The sequence below is a fragment of the Opisthocomus hoazin genome, chromosome 8 (genome assembly GCF_030867145.1).
Source record: "Opisthocomus hoazin isolate bOpiHoa1 chromosome 8, bOpiHoa1.hap1, whole genome shotgun sequence".
Classification (NCBI taxonomy): Eukaryota; Metazoa; Chordata; class Aves; order Opisthocomiformes; family Opisthocomidae; genus Opisthocomus; species Opisthocomus hoazin.
In genome coordinates, this window is record NC_134421.1 from 60477073 (window position 1) to 60503017 (window position 25945).

Here is a 25945-nt window from a genome sequence, read left to right on the forward strand (position 1 = left end):
ATAAAAAGGGTTGTTATTCTCCTTCATAATTCATTAGCAATTTTTTTTGTTCATGATTTGTTTTGGTCTAGGGGATACGTGTACTTTTTTTTTTTTTTGGTCTTGCTGTGCATTACATTTTATGTTCATACTCCATGAAGATAAAGAAAAAAACCCCACATTATTTCCCTGCAATTTAAAGACATGAACTTCTGGCAACTAGTTAAAACCAGTTGATGAGATTTCACACCAGGAGCACACTGAAGTAATCTTTCAACTGTTGAAAGTTATCTTTTGAAAATTTGTATCGGGAAGTCCTAGAAGTCTTATAGATCTTGATACTAACAGAGAACAGCACAAGGAGGCAAAGATCAGTTAGTCCAAGTTGATGCTGAGGAAGGGTTCTGGGACAGAGGATGACACTTACATGTAAGAAAAAGTAGCTTATATTCCTTTGGTGGGATTCATATTTGACAAACACCAAGGTTTCTTTATTTCAAAAGGTAATTCTAGTATGGTCTAGATCTATTCACCACAATGTGTTCAAAACTGGTTTAAAACTACGCTCTCAATGTTGATTTTGGGAAGGTATTTCAGATGAAGTCTCTGTTGAGCCTCATATTTACACAGTAGCTTCAATAACGATTTGGATAATACAATGCATATTAGACATTCAGTCTTGTGGAGGACACCAAGCTGCAGGATGTTTTGAGTAATTTGAAGGACGTGGTTAAAACTGAAGTTGTTCTCAAAATCAGTAGGCTGTTCTGTGAAATCCTGTATTTCAGAAAGAATGAAACTAAAATGCAGAATACAGCTAGGTAAGCAGTCACAGGGAGAAGTACTGACTTACAAGGATCAGGGACTAAATGTCAGTAATGGCATATGTTTTGGTTTGGATCTATTAATTCACACCATTTGTGTGTAGAATGGTGACTGTAACACTTTGCTTGGTGCTGGTAAGACTCCATCTAGGGTGTGGGGTAGGCGATGAAAGAGAGACACACTTGTGTGAAGACACTTTGGAGAGTCTTGCATGATTTCAACACATCTCAATAGCATTGTTCTGTGCAGAAACCATGTAAAAATAGCTCTTTCTAGACCACAAAAAGAGACTGAGACAACACTGTAACAAGCTCTCGTGTATTTTTAGAAAAGGGGACAATGGTCACTTGTTTCTGTCAGCTATCAAAGCAAAGGATAAGAGATCAACTGTAATTATGAAAAAGATGATGTTTGAAAAACTTATTTTTAGGTTAGAGAACATGGAGAAGAACATCCAGGCATCTCCATTATTGACCTTAAGAAAACATGCATATATCAAATATACCTAGAACAGACTGGTCTAAGTTCTTGTGTCAGAAGAGAAAGGTTGGGTCGGTAAATTCTTAAGTGTCTGACCCAGCCTTTATTTCACTTTATTAAATACAGAAGCAGAAAAATAAAAATCTAGAAAGAGTGGCAAAATATTAAGTGATTGTAAAGTAATTTGCTTATTTCAAAATGAACAGTGGTTTTGGAGCAGTGGGAAGGAGAAAGGGAAGTTCACTGTCAATGCAGCAATTGTCAGGGTTCTGACTGGGAATCATGCCAGCTTCTGTTTCTGCCTTAATTGTATTCCTGATGAGTTAAAACTACCTACATAGATAAATTAGATACATGTAGCTTTACCCCTGTATTGATCAGGGCGTAGATATGTTGCGTTTTCAAGGTCACATTTTTCTTGCTGTTTTAGCTATTTGCAAAGTTGCCTACTGAAAATAAATGAAATATCTATTGAATTACAGAAAGAGAGTAAGATTTTATTAAGAGTGGAGTGGGTATATTAACTTAGAAAGATGAAGCATCTGGTAACAGTTTATGTTATACAGCTCTCTCGAAATTGCACAAGGTGGAAAACGTGTTTTCTGGCCTTTACATTTGACACTTTTTTTACTTTCCCTGTGATGCAATGTTCATGAAGTTTTAGTAGTCTCATTTTAGTATGAAGTGTTTTCTAGTATGTTTTCTGTTCATCAGTGAAACTTCCTTCAGGTTCTTTTACAATTATGTTTATACGTATTCCACTTCACTTTGTATTAACGCTGGATTGGTGACTAAAACTCTGTGGGGCTAACTCAACAGTTAGCACTTAGTCTGATGATCTTCCAGTTGCAGAGAAAAAAGGACGAAAGCTCTCCAAGGAAAGGGGGCTCAAGGGCTGCTCTAGAACAGGAGGCTTTTGTAAAAATGTGTATGATACTGCTCCTGTAGACTTTTTTACAAACATGAGAATGTTGAATTGCAGTTGCAGATAATCTTTGACTCATAATATTTTCAAGAATATGTATGCTTTCCTTGAAGTGACAATTTTAAAGCAAGATAAAATTATTTTCATTTTTTTTTCAAGTGTAGGAACCTTGAATGGTTGTGGTTAACTGCACTGCAGTTTGGCTAAATGGAATGGATATACTAAGCATATGATGAGGATGTAGTTTTAAAATATATTCCATGCAGATAAGGTGAAAAACATATGCTAGGTAATTTTAACATACAACTTTCATTGAAAATATTAGTTTTATAGGAAGCCAATGATAGTTTGATATTGTTTTTATTTAATATTTTCTAAGATTTGGCTGTACCCATTTAGTAGATACCAGGCTAATAAAATGTAAATGCCTAATCTCTAATTACTCAATCTTTAATGCACCATTCTATAGAGGTATTTATTCAACAGCTGTAAATATTTAAGGTAACAAAAATTCTTTATGACATTGAGAATAATATTTTGATTCACTTTATTCATCCATTTAAAAAGTTCACAGTACATATGAAAGTTTTCATGTTTTATCTTGCTCAAAAATATCTGTTATGCTCTCTGTATAAAACACATTGCATTCTCTTTTTGTAGTAACTGATCTGTGCCTAGTGATACGGTAGTATGGGGTTTTTTTGGTTGTTATTACTGTTTGCTTGTTGGGGGTTTTTTAGCATAGCATTCCTAAGATTAGATGTTTTCATTAGGTCAGTCTGTTTTTTAAAAAAATCACTATTGTGTTAATATTCTCACAACTTGCTCTTTCACTTCTGTATCCGAGTGATGCAACAAAGATGCCAGTTTCTGAGCGAATGGGGTAGAGTCCCTGCAGAGTGTAAAGAAAATGGAATCTTCACCGTATTGGTCCTGAATCATGGTGCCATCTTCATTGTTCATGTTCTTTTTCAAGTTTGCTGCAAACGCCAGGGCTCTAAGCAGAATATCTCTGTTCATACAGTTGTCAAAAAGTGACAGCAATGATGGCACCTAGGATATTCAAGAAATAATCCATACTTAATCACCGGCAGTAAGTACAAGTAACTAAATCTCCTAACTTAAAAAAATAGAAAAAAAAATCTTCACCTAAACCATCTAAACCAGAAACCCTGTGAAATGCCAGAACTCCATACCCTGTGAAAGCGTGACAGAAACTTGTACGGCATGCACATTTCCTCTTTAAAAAAGACTGGTTTGTGCATTGCAGGCTAATAAATGCTTTGTACTTTCAATCTCCGAAATGTGGCTGCCTGGAAAATTCCCATTTGGAAGAGCGGGTCTGCTTTCCTTCTCAATAACGTTGCTTTTGTCCTCTGCAGTGATCTGAATGTTTTTATGTTAGCACATCTGATAAACCAGAAAAGGATATGCTTTTAACAGAGAGCTGAGTATTTAGCTACGCTAATCTTGTTTTACTAATGAAGAGCCGGCAGTATCTAGACTAGCTTTGCTCATAGCTCAAAAATAAAAAGCCACTGCATGTTTTAAGAAACTTACTTTGGGGACGGGGAGGAGGATGCAGCACCATTCCAGTCCCTGACTCTCTGTTTTGGTGTGAGGATAGGATATAACTGAAATAAACCTGTATGCCGAGGCCAGCAGTAGCAAATGTCAGATAAAGTTCTCCACAAAGACAGAAGTAAGTGCACAGGGAACATTCAATTATAGGGCTCAGAGATACAGTTTTATGGCTGCATTTGAGTACAGGGGTGGGGATTTCAGTGGAATTTGGTGGTCTTAGGTACAGTATGTGACCTGTAGAAGCAGCTGTTGAGAGGGATTGTTTACAGTACTGGCTGTATTTGATGTTTGTACCTGGTCTTCAATCTATACACTGGCTGCATGTCTCAAAATAAGGTTTTAGCTTTGTTTTTGAAAATTACCTGGGTACCTTATATATACTACATGCCAAAGTTCAGGGTGGAAAGGGCAGGTTCTGCAAGCTATCGCTGATTATTTTGAATGGTACACAGGAAGTATGACCAACTGTCTTCAAGTGCACAGGCCCTGCGACTCTCCCTCTGCAAGTACGGTATCTGTATTGCATACACTCTGGAAAAAAGCCAGTCTGTGAAACAAAGTACACTCCTAGCTACTAATTTTAACCAGGTACTGCCTAGAATTTTTCTCTGGAGTTGGATGTATAATTCTAATACATTAAAATTCTTCTAATGCATGCACATATCTACACACATACACATGTATAAATGCTAAAAATATAATGAAACAGCAAGAACCTTACTTGAGCTCTGAGAAGATGTCTTGTCATGGCTGGGTTTGCAGATGAGTTCACAAGTACTTTCAAAACTTGAATCTGAAATAAGGAACATAGGGTTTTTGGAGCTTGCAATGAACTTCTAAGTACAGCAGTAATGGGCTTCAATAATGTCACTGTTGGAGAGGAAAAGGTAGAATGGGTCAACTGACATCTTGAGTTGTGCACTTCAGCCTTTAGTATAGGAGAAAACAGCTTATGGAGTCACTAGCATGTAGGTACTATGTAGAGACTTCAGAAGCAAATCCAGTTTGATTTAAACATCAAAATAAGGCAAGATCTATGAACAACTCGCAGTAGGCTAATTACAGATTATTTTTAAAACATACAGAGGATGGTTAAGTACTACATTTAAAACATGATCAGAAGCATACACAAATACATCTTTTTACTTCCCTGGACCTTGCTGAACACTAGGAAAAGGCCAAGTGCTACTTACTGTACTGAAGTAAAATAGGTCTGCTAAGTTCAGTGGAAATTTGTGTTTTGGAAAACTGTTTTTGATCTGATAGAGCAACTGAGTGCATTGATATTGATGGTACTATGGCGTCTTGAATAAACACTGAATTTGGTCCCTATTTGAAGCTTTTCTTTTCTTTCAGTATCAGAGTAATTCACAGATGGGCACAATTTCCCCTTGCAGTCACTAGGGTTGCAAGAGATGTAATAAACGTAAGGCAACAGAAGTCCATTGCTGAGGTTATCACTGCTTGGCGTGTTTCCCTAGAGTGATTCATGCATCAGTGAAGCCTTTCACATGCAGATCCTGCTTGCTCTGTGACGCAGCAGCAATGTTTAGCGAGCAGAAGAGAATTCTGGAGTTGCTATCGCAAAGGCGTAGGACAATAGCAGTGCACAGACAGCACTGCTTTGCTAGAGCTCTAGCCCAATGGTTCTACTGTCGCGACTTCCTTCCCTCCTCTTTCTGAATTTACATTGAGAAAGTAATATAGATCCATACTTTACGAATTTTATGCGCTATCTGCTATCATTAATGAATATTTGATTTTCTGTGCACAGTCTACAGCATTTTACAAAAACAGTAAAAAGGAGGCAAGTAAAGCAGCTTCATAAACAGTTTGTAACAATACGCTACCCTGTACCTGTGTCCTTTCAGTTCCTTCTGAAAGCAAATGAAGAAAGCATGGAATTGAGTTTATCATCTTATGGTGGTAGTCACTGGTAACAGACATATTTGTCAACAATCTGAGTCCAGCTAGCTGCAGATCAGAGTTCAGGGGAGCTGACTCAACATTCCGACAAACTTGTGTAATATATACCTGGGGAAAAAGGGAAGGTGATCAAAAGAGGAGACATTTTTTGATACAAGCAGATTTCTGCTCACAAATAGTATCAGTGGCCTAGCTACAGTAGCATAAATACCTCTTGAACTCTGCTGGCTGAATACATAACCTGATCAAGGTTCTTGGAAGCAAGTACTTTTTTGTTCTGCTTTGAATGTATTCAAACATGCTATTGGCATGATAGAAGCAGACATTACAGAGTTATGCTCAGTAACCTTCCTGAAGCATGAATTGCTCTGCAAAGCTCAATTGCTTTGACTCCACCTCAGAAGTGGCACAGTTGCTTTCAGGAGTTATTTAAAAAATCACTTACAGCAACTATTGTCATAAATGTTGAGAGCAAGCTAAGGACAAGTCTTGGAATGAAATCCTTTCTTCCAACCATGTGGCCCATTCACTGGAGTACTCCTCAGGAACAATGTTGACAACTGATGTTAACAACTATTATTTACCAAATCTTCTGGATGACAGTATACAAGGAATCTTGGAGTCCTAACTAAGAAAAAAAATACTTTGCCTTTACCAAGAGAGTTGTTTTCTACCTATATGCCTATATAAATATTTGCTGTTGGCAAGCACTGCCTTAAAAAAAAGTTGCTCAGCACTGAAGATGCTGCAAACTACCACACACAGTCAAACTGTCTTTTTATCAAGCCAATGAAAAAACTAGCGAAAATCTTCAAATCTGCGTCAGCTCACTGCTTGGACATTTCTTGATCTATTGATTACTCCGACAATGTCAAAAGTGGATGCTTTTTTGATGGTTGGGCCTTTCACATCCATACCAACTACTGTATTTACCAGCAAGACTTGTTACTCTTTTTACACACAGTTCTTTTGAGATGGAAGTATCACCCTGAAAAACTGGTCTCCCACAAACCCAGGGATCAGTTACTGTTTTCTTCTCCCTTGCCTAAGGAGTCATTTTAAGTTCAGTCTGCAATCCATCCTGCTAAACAACCACTGCTGATGTTCTAGACGTGTTTGGAAATAGCTTGCCTCACATAATTTTACTATAAATGCAGCAGAACAATCTCTGTTTATCAGCATTTGGTGAAAGCCAAACACAAACTGCCCAGTGTCCTAAATGTCTTTCAATAAAAGTCAGTGCCGGTGATGCAGTGCATTTTTAAGTTATCCTTTTGGCCTTGGGACACACAGATCATCCAGATCTGCTGACTCGTACGTCTAACATCAAAACATTTTGGCATCCTGGCTTGTATTTAACAAATATCCTGAAAGTCCTGTACTACTTCCTGGGTCTCAAATACTTTGATTTTTCCCTTTAAGAAACTTACCTGTATCTCTTCCTGATTTTTAATATTCATACTCAAATTATTAAGTGCATTTAGTGCTTTTTCTTTAACTTTGGGAACGCAATCTGAGAGCATCCCTCCAATAACAGAAAGGCCATCCAAATTTCGTATTGTATCCTAAAATATAAAACAGATATAAGATTTTTAAAAATTTAAATTAAATGTGGAAGGTGTTCCTCAAGGTTTCCATCTTAATGCAAACAGAACATGTGAATGAAGACTTCCAGAAAAGACTACCCTGTTTGAAGAGAGAGCGTTAGCAGATACGGCTGTATTGCTTCCACTGAAATTAAGACTAGTCCTGCTTAGGGCCAAAGTATTATTTGACATTATTGGACAATGGCACAACACCTATACTTTTAAAATCCGGCCAGCAAAGCATGCTTAAAGCATTTTAGATTACAAAGAATCAAAGGTAATTATTGCATAATGACTTTACAGAATAGCTGAGCCAGGTCTCAGTACCTAAAAGTCCCGACTGAACAGAATAGAATTTCAAGATGCAGCTTTGTATTATTATGAGCAGAAGTTCTAAAACTTCATCTTTCTTTTCCATTACACTTGATTTTATTTTTTTACATGTGTTTCTCACTTAGACTCTAACCATCACTGAAAAAAACATGTACTGCTTTCAAGAAAATGAAAAATGGGCCAATGGGCCTTGGGATTCAGTTACATTCTGTCCTGAGATTTATATTAAGGAAACAGTTTTGAGAAGCCAGAATGGACAGCTGTCGTAAGTACAATACAAAACGGGGGGGGGGGGGAGGGGGGGGGGGAAGGGGGGGACCCTGGAGGTTAAACCATTACAAAGGCATGAAAATGTGCTTCCAGCTCAAAGTTTTTCTGCATTGTATTTCCAACTGAGTCAAAGAGACATGGATAGTTGGAAAGTTGCTAAGATGTCAATGACAGACAACTTTGTAAAGACAAAAAAATAGTTTAAATTATCTCAGTAAATTTCAGATCTGATCCTGAAAGTACTTAACCCTTCTCCAGTTCAACCCTTTCATCAACATAACTGTAAGCAACAAAAGATTTATTTACAGCACTTTTAAAATATAGAACTCTGTACAGACTTAAAGTTGTACAAACATTAAGCTTAGATGAATTCTGTGAAGCTGGTAAATTGTATTATTTGGGCTAGCAGAAATTAAGGCATAAACATAAAATTGATTTTAGAACACAAGCTATCCTAGCTCTCAGTCGTGTGTCACAGAACAGCACCTCTCATCTTCCATACTGACTGGTATGGAAACACGGTTGTTTTCCACAGAACAATACTTACTTGATTTACAGAGAAGGCAGCACTGTTGCTGAGAGTGACTAAAGCTTGCTCTTGAATTAATGGATCATCTGTGGCCTGCAGCAAATGAATAAGTTTCTGTAGAGCGTCCGCATCCATGGCATGGGTTGACACTGGAGGACTGTTGTCTGTCGGTGTTTAAAAATGAAATACTTGATACCAAGTTTGAGACATGTCACTTAGTCACCACTTCACCTTTTTTTACAAAGCTGAGGTTTAGCTCTCAGTTGTAGGACACATTGTTCTGAGTTTGATTGTACCCAACTGGCACATCATGGCAGAAAGCCCGTGTTTTACAACAGCAAGACTTCCATCCTTTTCCCGCCTTGAGTCCTCTGACTACCTCTTTTCAAAGTACAAAATAAAAGGAATACATAATAAATGCTTAAGGTACATTACTCTTTGGTTACCCAACAGCAAAGCTCCCCTTCAAAATTATTAGGAATATTCATCCAACATGTTAATTACTTTTCCTTGTGTTCCCTGAAACGAAATGCAGAAATCTGTCTGGACACCGTAGGAGACGTGCAGACTACTAATTCCAGAAATTATGATAATGTCATTTTGCCAGTGCCCTGAGGTCCTCTGACAAAGTGACAGCCACAGTGGTAAGAACACTGCAGATCATGGCATCGCTCAGCCAGCTGAGGGAGGCCGTTTCTGAGTCAGGGTGACATTAGGGAGTACCTGGCTTTCATCAAAGGGTGACACAAACCATCCAAGCCCGCCTTCAGCCAGGCTGGAGGCAGAACTGTGCAGCTAGCTGAACAGCCTGGAGACCCGACCTGTGACTGCTGGACTAGTCACAGACAACTGGAAATGACTTCCGAGCAGCTAACCCGTCCTCTGCAACCGCACAGACCTGCTGCCACCACCCACCAGGCACGCGCCGCAGTACTCTTTGGGGAAAGGAAAAAAAAAAAAAAGAGGTCAAAGTTAATTATGATAATCCAAGAGCTAGCTTGAAAAGCAAAATCGCTTTTTATCCTACTCTCAACTAAACACTTTGTTTAACTTTGAATTGCAGGGGGAACACAGACAACTTTAATAACAGCAGAGCAAATCAGCCCATGAAGTACACGCACTGACCGGGCGTCCGCCTTAGGGGACTGCGACAGAGTAAACCCGGCTTTTCCAAACGCCGCACAGGCTCCGGAGTCCCGCAAAGGCACCGGGCCTCCAGCGGGCCGGCACGCAGCCCAGCGGCACCCCCTCCCCTGCCCCGGGAGCGGGCCTGTCCCCGCGGCCACAGCCGGGCGGCGGCCCGGGGCCCCGCTCCACAACCCCCCCGGGCCCCCTTCCCCACTCCCCGGCGCGCCCGCCCGCCCCGCAGCGCAGCCAGGGCCCGGCCCGCCCCGCGCCTCACCTGAGGGCGGGCCCCGCGCGGCCCAGGCCGCCGCCCGCCGCCCGCCCGCTGCCAGCCGCCACAGGCAGTAGCAGGCACCAGCCCCGAGCGCCACAGCGGCCACCCTCACCGCCACCCCCCTCGCGTCCCCCATCTCCCCCTGCCGCGGAAGCCTCCGCCCCATCCGGCGCGGCGCGGGCCCCGCTTCCCTTCTCACTCCCTCCCTCCCTCCCTCCCTCCCTCCGCCCCGGCGGAGGTGCCGAGCCGGCGGCTGGGTGCGCGGCGCCGGGGCACAGATCCCCGCAGCGACGGCGCGGCGCGGCTGGCGTGCTGGAGGGGAGGGGAGAGCCGCGCCCCGCAGCCCGTCCGACCTCCCGCGCCGCGAACCCGGGCGGACCGCTGCAGCCGGGCGTCTGTGAGGAGAGCACAAACGCGCTGGTTTATGGCTCCCGAGCTATTTGTAGAGGCGTTAATTAGACCACACACAACGCTCTTAAATAAAATCTATTCAAAGTTTCGAGCCTCGACCCGGGCGGCTCCAGGCCGCGGGCCCGTTGCTACGCGACCGCCGGCGCAGGGCGGCCATGGCGTCCGTGGGGACGGCGGGCCCTGAGCTCCGCGCTTACTTCAGCCGCCACGACCTCCTCGAAGTCTACGAGGTAACGGCGGCTGCGGTATCGCCGACCCCCGCTACGGCAAGCAGCGGGAAAGGGCCCGCTCCCCGGGCCCTCCGCCGCCCGGCCCGTCCTCCTCGCTGCTCGGCGGCCTGCTCCCCCCTGGAGCCGGCGGGACCGCAGGCTGCCCCGGGAGGGAGGCGACCCCCGCTCACCGAAGGGCCCCCCCGGACCCCCCGGCAGTGCCCGGGGCCTGGCTTGCTGGGCCTCGCCGTGCTGGCTGGGGTGTTGCATAGCGCGGAGGGGCCTCTGCGCTGGTGTGGGCCGTGGTGGCGGTGGCGGTGGCGGTGGCGGTGGTCTCCCTCTGTTCGCAGCGGCTGAGGGAACCGGGGCTGTTTGGTCTGGAGAAGAGGAGGCTGAGGGGAGACCTTATTGCTCTCTACAGCTGTCTGAAAGGAGGTTACAGTGAGGCAGGTGTTGGTCTCTTCTCCCAGGTAACTAGTGATAAGATGAGAGGCAATGGCCTCAAGTTGCATCAAGGTTTAGATTGGATATTAGGACAAATTTCTTTACTGAAAGAGTGGTCAGGCATTGGAACAGGCTGCCCAGGGAGGTGGTGGAGTCCCCATCCCTGGAGGTGTTCAAAAAAAGTGTAGATGTGGCACTTTGGGACGTGGTTTAGTAGGCATGGTGGTGTTGGGGTGATGGTTGGACTTGATGATCTTAGAGGTCTTTTCCAACCTATGAATCTATGATTCTATTATTTGTGAAAACTTTAAAAACAGGAACAAGGTGGAACAAGGTGATTCTGCTTCTTAATCCGTGTTTAAACTCAAACAATGGCTGAAATGAAGGCAAACACAGCGAACTGTGTTGATATCTTCCCTATCTGAAGTTTTTTAGTTTTAATTACAAAAGTACTTCTTGATTTCAGCTGGAAACTTCTCTCCTTTCTGAGTGCTGTGGGTACAATCTAGTTTTTTATGGCCCGTCAAAGGTAAAGATTGTGTTGGACTCAATTTTAGATGTTGGAGTATTTAGGAGTAAATAAACTTACTTTATTTTTTATTTATTTAGGAGTAATTAAACTTCCATGAAATGTTAGAGAGTAAAACTGTTTGTCACCATGTGAAGGACTGAGGGGGAAACAGTGGGTTTGCCTTCAGGATTTTTACGTGATGCTCTCTGTTTCTTTAGTGTCCTCCTTGTTTGTCACATTCACCTCTGCCTGCTCCAAAATCCACAGCGGCTGGTTTTTAGTTTCCTGCAGAGAAAGGCATAATGCACAAATACAGGTTTAAGAGACATCCTGATGCTTTTAAGCTACCAAAAATAGCAAGTATTTGCAAGCAATTATTACAGCCAGAATTTCCATGGAAACATTAATAAAGAAATCTTGAGCCAATTAGAATAATTATAGAGCAGCGCTGTTACGCAGACTGAGCACCTCTCCTGAGAGCCTGTCTCTTGATAATTCTTTGGTTTTTTTAAGCACAGAAAAACAAAATATGAGTTGTATCTACGTTATGAACTACTGGAGAGAGTCCAGCAGAGGGCTACAAGAATGATGAGGGGACTGGAGCATCTGTCCCGCGAGGAAAGGCTGAGGGAGCTGGGCTTGTATAGCCTGGAGAAGGCTGAGAGGGGACCTTATAAATGCTTATAAATATCTCAAGGGTGGGTGTCAGGAGGATGGGGCCAAGCTCTTTTCAGTGGTGCCCAGCATCAGGACAAGGGGCAATGGGCACAAACTGAAGCACAGGAAGTTCCATCTGAACATGAGGAAGAACTTCTTCCCTCTGAGGGTGACGGAGCACTGGAACAGGCTGCCCAGGGAGGTTGTGGAGTCTCCTTCTCTGGAGACATTCAAGACCCGCCTGGACAAGGTCCTGTGCAGCCTGCTGTAGGTGACCCTGCTTCGGCAGGAGGGTTGGACTAGATGATCAACAGAGGTCCCTTCCAGCCCCTCCTGTTCTCTGATACTGTGATTCTGTGAGGTGCAATTCTTGATTCAGCACTTCAAAACTAGGTCATATTTACATTTCCAAGAAAAAGTTATAAATACCTTTATAGCAATAGTGGCATAAAGTTAATAACTAAAAATGAAAGAATTATGGTTAAGATTAAAGGGTGTTTCTTAAAAGAAAGAATTAGTTAAAAATTAGCCTATGTAAGACCTTTTCATCATTTTTTTCTTGTTTCTTAGAGGTTGGTGCTTGCCGATACCTAGCCATATTTCATATTTCATTTTGTTATATTTTAATTTCTTTATGAAGTTACAGTGTGCTTGGTGTGAAGATAAATGAGATGATACCGGTCTCTATATTAAGGAACATCAAAGCTAAGACAAGACTTATGAACATTTATACACATATTCTGAAAATTAAGGATATAGAGTTCTAAAATGGCCATTCGCTTGCATCTTTTTATGATGAGGTTGTGGTTGGGACATGGTCCAAACACAGTTGGAGTCCAAATACTCATGTCCAAATAATTTGGGATTCCCTGCTGCGTCTGAGTTTTTCGTTCCTGTCTGATTTCTGTCTTTCAGTTCTTATCCAGATTTACTTTTAAACAGTATCCATAAAAAGTCAGGCAAACTGTAATCCTGCAAACTCTGTGTGTGTGATGACTTTCACTGTTGTTAGCAGCTGTATTCTTACAATGTTAACATTAAATATGGATGCAGAACTGGCTAAAGATTTTTATAATGTGTGACCCAAATGGATTTTGCCATGGAGGGCGAATGGCCAATGTGGTAGGAAGAGGAATGGGTTGTGGCTGGACGAGAGAAGCCAGGCTTTGTACTCAAGAGTTAGTGGAAGGCTGAAGCTGATGACCAGTGTGTTTCGCCTGTCGTTATATGTTTCGCCCACCCTCCTCTTTTTCTCCTCTTCTGCTCATGGGAATAGCAGCAGCAGACCAGACTTTCTGGGTCTCTGGAAGAGACAACGTTGACAACCATGTTTTGTCAGAGTATTGCACCAGTTTTGTTTTCATTGTTAATTTGCTGCTTTGGGCTGCTGCCCACCTTGCTAGAACTCCTCCCGGGGCTGGCAGACCTTTACTGTCTTTGCAAAATACATCTGGTTTTAGGGTGAAATAATTATATTGAATATTTATAACATTCCTTTGACATTTAAACAAGGTGTTATAAAATAGCTAAAAAGTGTAAATGGTAATGTGATTTGAATATGCAGTGAACAGCACATCTTCAGCGCTGGAAGTATGAGACCGGGAAATAGCACACCTTGGTAGCAACAAATCAAAATAACAAAATTCGTGTCTTTCTTGGTAAATTTCTTTTTTATATTGATCTCACATCCGATGTCTTGTAACAGTCATCATCGTCGTCATGCTTAGAACCTAGGTAATGACTCAGGATACTGCGTTGTGCTGGGTGCCGTACATTTATCAAAAGATGTTCCCTGCCCAGGTGGAACCTTATAAGCTGATGGTGAGCCTGGAAATGGACAGAAGAAACACAAATGGGTACAAAAAACACACAGTAAGATCATTATTGATGAGCAGGGAAAGGCAGTGGTCACAACACATCAAAACCAACCAAGCTCAAGGGCTTTTATCCAAACTTCATAGAAAAGAGAGTTTTTTGTGAAACCTATTAAGTACGTTTTTTGATATTCAATGGGAAAACATACAGTGTCTTGATTTTAGCAGGTGATTCTGGGAAAGCGTGAGGGTTTGCAAGAAAACAACAGGAGTTGTTGACAAAACTACATCTAGCATCTACTGATTCTGGATAGCCTACGGGGTTTGGGAGAATCATGAAGTTTTAAAGCTTGTATATCTCTAGTAAATTACTATTGGGTAGATGCTGTGTTGATTCGTCCAAGAGTAGGAGTAAGAGAAAATGGTGAAAATATACCACTGTTAAGAATTTTTTTGTAAAAATGAGTGTGTTGTGTTTAGATTACCTGATTTTTGAGGCATAGAACTTGGACCTTGAAACTTTTTACTTTGAAAAACTTTGTAGACAAGATGTGGATGTTTCTGCATCCTCTTAAGGAGTATTTTTTGAGGCGCAGCTGATAGTCATCATCCATACCACCCAGTCATGCTGTCTGTTTGGTGTTGGAAATTACTGTTTAGAAAATGTCTGTTAACATCAACAAAACTGTTGCTCTGTGTACTGAGGTCATTTCAATGACAAAAAGATGTTATAGCTGAAGAGTTTATAAAACTTTGCGGATATAGGTATCAAATATTTTATTCAGCTGATGAATATGCTGATTCTCAATAGCTCTCTTTCACACACCAATAAGGAATAAGAATATACATAGATATGCACATGTTTTTAACAGTTGCTAAATGTACACAGGAAGGGAGGCCAAAGTGGTTCTTCCATTACTGAGCTTTAAACTGAATGCTGCAAGATTTAAGACTTTTCCTTTGTGAGCTTTTAAACAACAGATGAACTTTTTCATATCGATGTGTAGAAGCAGTTTATATATGAACTGACCTAAATATTTAATTCCAGCCCAGTAACCAAGTTGCACTGTAGCAGCTTTGTTGATACTTTTTTTTTAATACTTGTTTGATGGTCGGTTAGCTGGGGTTTGTAATGATATCTGACTAATGATCATTTGACATATGAGTGTACTTTTAGTTGTTTAATGTTATGAATAAATAAAATTTATAGGTTGAAAACCATTGTCAATGGACTCTTTCAGATTGTTGAGAGTCTTGTAGAAGTCAAATAGAAATAGCCAGACTTGTGCAGATTCGGCTTCATTGTTTTCGGTTTTACACCTTGCCCAGGCATCACTGAAGAGTACCTGAATGAGGGTTACAAGACCAGGTGTTACAATTCCTTCCTTATTTAAGTTTTATAAAGGAATTCTCAAATATTAAACAGAGGCCTTGCACTCCAGTAGATGGTTGGATAGTTTGGATTTCCTGCGTTGGAGACCTTTCAGACCATCCAAAGGAAAAAAAATTGTGTTCGTATGAAAAGGAGGGGAGAAAAAAAGAAAAGACCAACAAAACTTGAAATAATGAAAAATGTCATTGCTATGGCAGAGACCTACTGGTTTACTCCAGCAGAGGGAGCAGCCGGCCAACGCTGGGACTGGCTTTGGGCACTCTGTCCCTAGGAAAATCTGTGATGAAAGCCATTTAACTGTCTGTATATTATTTAAAATTATATTGTATGTCATGAAGTACGATGATAAGCAATGAATTTATAATATTTTCATAATATAGTCAACCATCAAGATATATCTCACAAATTACATTCTTGTTAAGAAGATTGAAGAGATGCTAAGTTTGGAATCAGTGTGTTTATTACTGTCCTAAACCCGGTGCTTTGAAGTCTAGCAATTGAAATTTGCTGATACATGCAATATTACCTTTAAAAATAGAATGAAAGGTAAGCTAAGTGATAAAAAGAAATGCCTCTATTTCACAATATTTTAAAAAATGCTGGTAAACTTGTGTTTATTTTAACAGTTTCATATCTAGATGCTACTTTGCTGCTAACAGAAAGGCATTGATTTGCAGTTTCTTCTTGCAGGTGCTGCTTTGTAATGTAATTGTTATACGTCCAGAAGATCCACTTACATTTTTAGAAGAAAAGCTCAAAGAAATAATGGAAAAGGGATTAGATGCTGTCTTACGGTACATACTAATGTTTGTGTGTGTGCTATGTGGCTTGTAGTATTGAACCTGGACTTTTAAAACTTGTTAATGGCGCGACATGTACTAGGTAGATTGGAAGTTAAATGTCAGTATTGCATTTTTTTTCAAATATTATGGGCATATGATACTGCAAATACAATAAGACAATATCTTCTAAAAATATAGAAAATATTTTTCTTTTGGTATCTTTTTTTTTCTACAGAATATCTAATGAATATAACCTCTACTTAATGCTCTTCTTTGTTAATATATTAAACCCTTACTTTCATGATAATCAAAACTGAGGTGGTGTTACGTGTAATAACTTCATTGCTGTCCATGGTATATTTACATATATGAACCAAGGATGTGGCCTTCAAGCACTGAATCATTAATTGTGGTATTCCTTATTTTTTCTACTGCTCTGTGTGTTCTGCCACTGTTTGAAGTGAAGTCATCAGAGCAAGAGATTAAAAAAGGCTAAGGATTTAGTTCTGTTTACACTGGAATCTTAGAAAATATTGTGATTGACTTAAATGGGAGCAGACTTTGGTCTCTAAAACGTGTGCAACTTCTATAGGCTAAAAACGCTATCTGAATTTTTAAAAATATGTTTCACATCAAATGCTTTTTCTCAGACTTGTTGGTGCTTTTTTGCCCACTGTTAGAAAAAAAGCCCTTGATTAATTTATAGTTAGTCCATACCTGACAAAAGAGAGAAAGCGTATGTGTGTTCTTAGCGTACTGTGCAGAAAACAAGATGCAGAGTTTTACATTAGTTTTGAATATGGTGAGATCATATGTTCTTACCTTTTTCTGAAGCACGTTCAGTACTGTTGGTGCAGCTCCTGTGAAAGCTACTTCCCCTCCTGCTTTAACTTGTATATGTAATTAAATAATTCTGTGGTTGAGGTGTGTATCAAGAAAAGTTGTGTTTTATAAATATGCCATCTTTGAGGTTTGTAAATTCTGGTCCATGGAAGGTTTTGAATATCAGGAAAAAGACTTCAGTTGTGCAGAGGGAAGAGCAAACAGCTGTAATGGTGTTTGCATTGATGTGAATCACTAGGAAGATGGAGTACCCTCTTTTTTTACTCACTGGACCTCATCCAAGAATGCACTTCCATTTGTAGGTGTCACAGCTGTGCAATAATCAAGCCTGATGTTCTAGGACATCATCAGGATTAAGCTGCAAGAAAACTAAATACTGAGAAGAACTACTGAGTTGTAGTGTAAGGGAATAAAAAGATAGAAAAAAGATGAACAAAATTTCATAACAATAATGATATCTGGAGGCAAAAGCTGTGTTGGAGAGTGAAAGAGCTTTGCAGAAGGAAGGAGGTGGAGTGTTAATTCAGTATTAATTAAATTCTGTGCTACATGTAAAGTCTATACAATGTAATTTTTTAGAGTTCAAGTTAAGCAGGTGTGCTGTCACTGATACAACTTTTTAGTAAGGGGCTGTTCTGTTGAAATACTGAGTTCTGTAAAGTGCCTCGTTGTCAGAAATTGCAGTGTTCGTCACTGGATTAAAACTCACCCCCAAAGATGCAGCTCATCTGTTTAGGCAGGAGCTAGAAAAATGTAAGAGAAGGAGAGATGGAAAAAAGAGGGGAGGGAATATAATGGACAAAGTTGCAGTTAATGCTAGGAAAACAGGTGTCTTTTGCAATGTGAAGAAGCTGTAATTTCACAGGGCTAGCCGGGGAGGTGCTGGCCTCACTTTTATGTGTTGTGCAATTGTCACCTCCGGTTGAAGTTTTCAGTAGGAGGTGGATAATAAATCCTGAATCTTTGGCCCCACTCAAGCAGAGATCTCAGGAGCTGTCTGGACCCCCCAGCCGCTCTCCATGTACTCATAGACTGACCTAAGTACACTGTGAAAGCAGGTAAAAATCATTGTGGTGGGTGATGCAGATTTGTGCCCCTATTGTGTCCTTTCCCTGGGGTTCTCTGTGGGGTAACATGATTCCTCATATCACAGGATGCACCAACAGCCTGAAACATAACGATGAGGGTTTATTGTTTGCTTTACATTATTTATTATGTCTTTCCTAGAAGTTGAAAACAGACTTGATTTCTCTTTTAATTTTGACCGTCTGGTAAATATTTTTTATTTCCATATTTTTCATAGAAGCATAAGGAAGCATAGTCTTTTTTTTATTTATTTGGCTCTTGCACTGCATCGTCTTCTTTTTTTTTAATGAAAATGAAACAACCTACCTACCTAGACATGGCATGGCCTATCTGCAACAGCAGGAAACATTGCTCCAACTACTGAAAAATTGACATGGCTGTTCAGTCAATATAAGATGAGAAACAAAATAGTGTAATCTCATAAGAAATGTCCAAGACAGATATTACATGGAATGTGTTAAGATCTGATGTACACAGTATTTCAACATACCTCTGAGTAGCGATAAAACATGCTAATTTGCTTTCATATTTTGTAAACACATTTTAGAAATGGCTGCTATAGGTATTTGTAATGAAAGCGATATAGATTTTAAATCCTTTAATAATAACATTATAATACCATAACATGTAACTGTAATCTGTTAGGTACAGAGAAGAGATGCATTTGCTTTTGGGGATACTAATATGATTAATATAATTTACTTCTCTTTTAAAGGTGTATGTGTATTGATCTATCTTTACACCTAAAATTAAAGAGGATTTCAGAAACTTACCTGAACACTGTTTTTGGACTAGATGGTGAACAACTGGTAAAAATCATTTAACATTTGCATTAACTCTATACGGTGAACAAATCTTCTAATACAGAATACTCATATTCTGTTTTTAAGTTTTCTCGTGTTACTTTTCTGTAGCTAATGTGAGGAAGATAATGCTTTGCATTTCTTTCTATTGATACGGATTTGTGTCAAAAAACTAAAATCATCAGAGGTGAGCATAGCATCTAGGTGTATGGTAGGGAACAAGCAATTCCTGTATCATATTTGGTCATAATTTAAAGAAGAGTTCTACATAAATAAGAATCTAGTTTCAATAGCATGTTTTTTCTATGCATTACTGAGTTTTATGTAGGCTGATTCCTAAAATTACACTTCAACTGATAAATCTTGGAAAGTGCTATCAACACCAACAGTTGATAGTTACAGTTAAATGCAGTGTTATTTTACATAAAGCAATAAGGAGGTAAACATTTTGGTTTTTCTGATCCAAAAAAGTCACCTGTAGAGAAGAAAACCTGTAATTTTAAAATGTTCAGAGAAGGAGAAAGTTGCTGTATGACCATGCAAGGAAGCAGTCTAAGCAATTTAGTAAGTTGCATGGGGTGTGACCAGATTTTTCTCTTGGTTACCTCTGTATAACAGTACTCAGTTTTGTCTTCTCCTGGTATATCTGTGCTGTGACTATACTGCAATTTCATTTCAGCTGTTTGCTGTTTTACCAACCACTCAAATATTATGTTAATCAGTCTAAAAGTGGAATGGGTGATTTATACAGTATACGTATAAATATACAAATGTGTCATGGTCAAATCCTCTTGTAGATTTTATCAGAACTACGAACAATAAATGAGATTAAAAAATAGTATATTCTGAGGCCCAGTTGCTATTTGCACATTCAAAGGATTGTATTTTCTTTTACAGGGATATTCTTAGCCTGTAGTCTTAGGCAATTCTGATTTTGTAGAAGTTCAAAGAGGTTTATTAAAATACCTATGAGTTAGAATCATGTGGTAAATGGTTTACATAGCAATGGATTGTGAAAAGATTTTTGCAAAGAGTAGCTAAAATATTTGTTTAATATGCTTAATTGCTGGATACAGCTGATCAGTAAAAGAGTTGCTATGAGGGATGAAAGATTCAATTTCAGTTATTGATCTTTCCCTCCAGTGCATTGGCCCATGAAACAGAACTAACTAACAATTTAGCTTTTTCGTTAACTTCTGTATAAAAACAGAAGTGTAATTTGGTAGCAAAGTGCTTCTAACTGTTTACAGAACATTATACTTGAATATTTGTCTCTTTAAAATAGATACTTTAATTTGCACCTATCAATATGGAAAGTACAAGATTTCGTATTTTGGCTGATTTTAAAATATACATAATACTCTTTTAGGTACTAATGTCATAAATTATTTGTTTAGATGACTGAAGAATTATGTGCCAAAGCCTGGGACTTTTACAGTAGAAACTTAATGAAGCTGTATTTTCGGTAAGTGTATGAATTTTACATATACCTCAGGAAAATCTTAGGAAAAATCTTTTACCGAAGGAGTATTTATGTAGTTCCTCTGGGGGATGAAAACGTTTTAATTGTAGTGAACAACGTGAAGAGAGACTAGAAACTTAGATTTGGCTGTATTTGTGTTCAGCAATGTTATTCTGTGTTAAAACTAGTCAGTTCTGAGTTTCCACCTGTTCCAGACCTGAATAAAGCCCTTTGACATTTCCGCACATTAATCAGCTCTGTTTGCCAGGAATATGGCAGTGTACCCAGGAATAAAAGGGATAATTTGCATTTGGGTCTGAAAATAAAAGATCTGGGTTCTTTTGTGCTCTTTCTTTGGTTGCCTGTATGTTTGGGATTAGGTAACTCATAGTTTGTGGAATCCAACTTCTCCTTTTAAAAATGGGGATAATACATAGGTATGTTTTAAAATATGATAATCACAATAAACAAACATGTTCACTGATTTCTTTGTTATAAACCTGTGTATCAAAATTCAATGATCTTCTATTTAGAATAGATAAATTTGGGCTATTTTGTTTCGAGAAGCATACAATGCTAATTAAATAGGAGGTACAACTCTGTTAGGAACTCTGGTGTAAATCCTTGTGAAGAATCACAGCATCACAGGTTTGGCAGGGAGGTGAAGATTTTAAGCTATACTGTGCTGAGCTTTGGTGAACATCTGTCTAGGCTGGTTTTAGTCATCTTAAAAATCACAGGTGTTGGAGACATGACAATCTCTGCACGCAGTTTATTCCAGTACTTCATAATCCTGTCTACTAGAAATATTTTCCTAATGCCCGAGTCTTCCTTGCTACAAGAAAAGTCTCTTTTTTTTTTTTTCTTTGTTCTTTTTGTCTTATACACTAGGGACGTGGAAGATTATTCATTTTTCCTTTACAGCAGCAGTTTGAAGATTATCTGAGCAAACAGTTTTGTTTAATTATCATACAAGTTGGACTCAAGCAGTAGAATGTTCCATTTATAATTGTTCTCAAGTGTATGAAATTAAATTTCTTTTTATTATTATTTGAAATGAGAGAAAATTTGGCAAACAAAAGTGGTCATGTAAAGTCTAATTTATTCAGTAGTTTTTCCAGCAAATCAGATACAGAGAGATAGTGTATTTTAATATATCAATGACATATGATTAATTTGGAATACAGTTTTTGTTCTGAATCTAATTATTTCTTATTGCTTATCTTAGAAGAGAAATGGGTTTTTTGCCAGAGGTTAAAATGGTTAAGTTATAAATTGAATTTGTATTCTATTATGTTAGTTTTTATTTTTATTGCCAAGAAAATGTAAATAGCACTAAAGTAAATGCATGCATCTAGCACTTTCAAATTATTTTGTATAAGCACTCAAATGTCTTTCTATAAATTAAAATCTATACATTAAAGTGTAGCTGACAGCAGCAGGAGTGTATGGTGGTGAAAACATGGAAGTTTTTGTTGCCTGGTACTGTAGAATATTAAGAACAAGTAGAAATTTTATTAAAATTAGTGAATGAATTACTACTGAAAAATATCAGTGCATGTTTTATTTAAATTATAAATAAAAAAAATCAGTTCTATTCAGAAGTTAATATTGTTGAACTTAACTGCTTTGTGTTTTACAGCAAATTGTAGAGTTTTATAGATTTTACTTCATTTGGGTCTGGAGCCATGTTAAATTTCTGGTTCTGCTTTTCAGAGAATGGACAAAATATAATCTGCTGAGGAAGAACAAAAGAAAAAAGGCAAAGCAGAAGATGGCTCTAGCAGTGGTCCATTATAATGTCCAAGTATTAAGAGTTATTATACAGAAGTGGAACATGTGGGTACAGATTCACAAGGAAAAAATGACATGTAAGTCTATATAGCTGTTTTGCATAAGATGAAAAAATACATGTTATATAAAAGAAAATTATGCTGTATGAATTAAATATGCTTGGTCCAACAATTTATCTAGCTCTCTTTTTGCAGGATGCTATTCACTGGCTGACCTGTGGCAACTTGATGCCATGAATGCCGTGAGAGGCAATTCCCTGCACTGCTTTTCTAGGACAGATGGTGCTGGTACTCTTCTCTAAAGACTGAGCAGGGATGCTGATGCCAAGCAGGCTTGGGAAGTGGAGTGTGTGTCAAAAGTACAGGGTGCAGTAAGTCAGGATGGTTTTCTGGGAGGTGAAGGGTGCAGTGGTACAGTGGTAGGAATAAAACAGGAGGGGTCACAGAGTTGGAGTCTTGACTTCAGTTAGAGGGAATGCATGATGAGAGGTGGGAAGGAGTGAAGATCAAAATAAAAAGAAGTCAGAAGACAGAAAAAAATAAATGCGTTATTCATTCTGCCTAAGACCATGTTCCACAGATCCTGAGGGTATGTTTTTTTTTTTTTTTAAATGTCTCCACACAGCAGCAGCTGTCAACATAAACTCTGTTAACCTGAGTCCACCCAGACAGAAGTTTCATAGAAGTAAAGAATGGGCCAAAAGCATTGCCTATGGCATTGAGTTTGAGCTCAGGCAGTTACATGTGACTCAACCATTGCTCTGACAGAGCTGAAGGCCCAAGCTGTTGTCTCACTCCACTAGGCAGCTTTCACATACTTCCAGTTCTTTTTTATTACTTCCTTTTATATTCTCTTCTAAATATTACTTTCAGCAAGGCAACTTTTGTTAATCTTAAATTCACAGAAGCAGAGGAGGAGACATGTAGAGGGTATAGTCACACAATATATTTCCTTCCATGACAAAGCTGACCTATGGAGAAACGCTGTTCAGTCATTCTTGGCTGTGTGGCTCTGTTTGTTGACTCTTGACTAGTGCCAGTTTAACTCTTTGTGGGGTTTCACTGTAAACAAGGTTGCTGGAGTGACACAGAATTCTTTAAAAAAATAAAAGTGAGTCTTTTTTTCTTAAATAAAATTTGATCGCTTTGAGGATCTGCTTATAGTAGAACTCTACTGTACTGTGAACACAACCAGTGAAGGAGTCATCTGTAGAAGAAGTTCAAGAGCAAACAGTGTGTTGTGAGAAAAAATTAAAGGGGCAGGTCAGTGGGCTGTTGGATCCTGATCAATGAAAATCAGAGCAAATTAATATAGATGCAGTTTGGACTTGCGTTGCAATCCTGAGAATTTTTGTTTTCCTCCCCTGGGTCTTTAGGGTAATGAAAAGTTGATATTATTTTGTAGGTGTTTGCTTTGCAACTATTCCCAGTTTCTGTACGTTACTGGTTGTATAACCTAAGAAGTTATTAAAGTTTGTAATTAAAGTGGAAGTGTACATTTAATAAAGTGTGTAATTAAGTAATATCATACAATATGTTCCCTAGAACACACAGTGTTTGAGCATGATTCAGGTAACAGAAAACAAACTTAGGTGTATACCATCAACATTGCATCTCTTGCGAGATATGAGACATGCTGACATTTTTTTCACAAACAAGAATGGATCTTAAATGTACCTTTATAATAATTTTTTGCAGTTGAATTTCAAGATATGTTTTTGTTAAAAAAATAGCAGATAAGTGATTCCATAGTGTGTATTTAATATATCAAAATTTACATTGTAATCCTGCTTTTAATAGACAAGACTACATGTCACAATAATCAGTCTTTGTCCATGAGATGAGATTATATAGGGCTACGCTGCTTAAAACAGCTGTATGTTCTTGAAAGTCTCAAGAAAGAAGAGTCTCTCAGCTCCCTTGGTTGCTCATTGCAGTTTTTTTACAAAGTTAGCTGACAAAAAAGAAGTTGGATGGTGATTTAAGTTTTTGCAGTAAATTGCACTTATTTCCTCTTGGTTTTGTTCCAGTGGCTGTGAAGAGCATTTTATTTCTATTGCATTTGTAACACCTTTTACATATAGAAGGACAGTTATAGTGTTCCCCATGGGTTTTTTTGTGCTGGACTAAAGAAAATTAAATTCCTTCAAACTTTTCTTAAAAGTAATTTTTCAAAATGAACATATGATCTTTCACAAATTTGATTCAAAATGAACGTATGATCCTTAAGAAGCTGCTTTACTGTCCTTTGGATGTTCAACACTGCTGTAACACTTAGCACTTTTTGCTGAATTTATTCTTATGAATTTTGACTTCTATTTTGACCACCTGAAACATTTTTAATCTTTTGTTAGAGTATTTTATTTCACTGAGGTCTGTATGCATCTTTCATCTCCAAGCTCTGTGAAATTGTTGTGTACTTTGGTGGATCAGACTGTAGATCAGTAATGTCGTATACACAACCCTGACAAATTGGAAATATGTCATGTTTATGCCTTGCCTGATAACTTGAAATCCTATTGCAACAGTCTTAATTATATCTATTGTAAAAAGTTATTTATTTCCTTACAGAGCTGAATTGAATAGCTATTTTATTGAAATGTAATTTGATAGACAGTCATTCATCTGTAACGTTTCAGTGACATACTTGTTCTTACTTGTGGTACTTAAAATTATTATAATTATGTATATTTTCAGTGGCAGCAAAGAGACTGCAACAGATTTATAACAAAATATATTTAAATGCTGTTGTGAAAGCTTGGCATGCAGAGGCCCACAATTCATTGAAAACAAAAGCATATTTTGAGGTATGCATTATGGTACTCTAAATATAGTAAGCTCAGTGATTTAAAACAAAAGCATATTTTGAGGTATGCATTATGGTACTCTAAATATAGTAAGCTCAGTGATTAAAGATTAACTCCATTAATTCCAATTGTTATGGAAAACCAGCTCTATCAATATTAAATGAAGCATTTAAATGTACTACTACTGATACTACTATTCAGTACTTATAGCGTTACAGGAACTAGATGATGATCTCTGTATTCTACAAGTAAAAGTTTGGTCATATCTTAAGCAGCCGAAGTGTTGTTACATATTATTGGTGATCTAGCTGGCTTGGACAAGGTGGCTGATGTCTTAGGGGTCATATTACCAGATGAGACTGTAATCAGTAAAGATGATGCCTCTGGATCCCTGCCACCACAATCCAAGAGATGTAGATTCCTGCAGAGTGAGGAGAAGCCTCAGTAACATCATCTCCTCCCCAAAAGTGTGGGGTAACCAGAATTGTGATCACGTGAGAGTAGGCAACACATGGACAGCCCCATATGCCCCACTGCCAGCAGCTCTGTCTGGTCTCACTGTGAAACAGTGCTTTTCTCATTTCTGGGAACGTTTCTTCTGCTAGGGAAGGAAATGCTGTAGCTTGGTGGGATGCTCGGCAGATACCGTGTGTGAAGTGGGAGAGATGGGAGCTGTAAGACCCAGGCACTGCTAATAGCCTAGGGGTTCCAGAAATCACGCTCACACAGAAAAAGCTCTCCCGCTGCTTGGCTCCTTTTTCTTCCCCTACTATAGGATGTCCAGGATGGAAACTAGCAGTGGACAATTTATCAGTTGCTGGCTGCCAGACACCAGTTGTCAAATCCTTCCTGGAGTAAATCTTTCATTAGTCCTGCTTCTTCCCTGTTCTCTCAAATTAGTTGGTTGACTCTCACTTTCGTTTTTTTCTTGTCCCTTCCATACAATCTCTTCATTCTGTTTTCTTGCTGATATCTTAAAATACTTAAAATGTTAGTCTGGCTAGACTGAGTGCACAAAAGATGTCCTGTTTCTGGAGCATATCAGGGCATTTTTAGGGAATAATATTCTTCAATTCTTTCCATTCTTAATAGCA

At 39.0% G+C, this 25945-nt stretch overlaps 2 protein-coding genes across 5 annotated transcripts in view; one reads left to right on the plus strand and one right to left on the minus strand.

Moving 5' to 3' along the window:
* On the minus strand, positions 1-10002 carry ARMC10 (armadillo repeat containing 10). Of its 4 annotated transcripts, XM_075428188.1 has the most exons (7): positions 9563-9698; positions 9259-9372; positions 8456-8601; positions 7150-7284; positions 5651-5827; positions 4515-4586; positions 1-3262 (listed from the first exon to the last, which is right to left on the minus strand). In XM_075428188.1, the coding sequence occupies exons 3-7, from the start codon at positions 8570-8572 to the stop codon at positions 3008-3010; spliced, it is 756 nt and encodes a 251-aa protein (XP_075284303.1). In that variant the 5' UTR covers positions 8573-8601; positions 9259-9372; positions 9563-9698; the 3' UTR covers positions 1-3007. The 4 variants fall into 4 exon arrangements, with proteins under 4 accessions (XP_075284303.1, XP_075284300.1, XP_075284302.1 ...); XM_075428185.1 differs by lacking the exons at positions 9259-9372; positions 9563-9698 and adding an exon at positions 9840-10002; XM_075428187.1 differs by having other exon boundaries at positions 9259-9698.
* Positions 10003-10199: 197 nt separating this feature from the next.
* Positions 10200-25945, plus strand: part of FBXL13 (F-box and leucine rich repeat protein 13) — a 103489-nt gene continuing 87743 nt past the window's right edge. The window contains exons 1-6 of the mRNA XM_075428369.1: positions 10200-10477; positions 15966-16069; positions 18702-18795; positions 20187-20254; positions 21968-22122; positions 24742-24851. Coding sequence (XP_075284484.1) covers positions 10403-10477; positions 15966-16069; positions 18702-18795; positions 20187-20254; positions 21968-22122; positions 24742-24851 — 606 coding nt within the window. The 5' untranslated portion in view covers positions 10200-10402. The remainder of the gene's footprint in view (positions 10478-15965; positions 16070-18701; positions 18796-20186; positions 20255-21967; positions 22123-24741; positions 24852-25945) is intronic.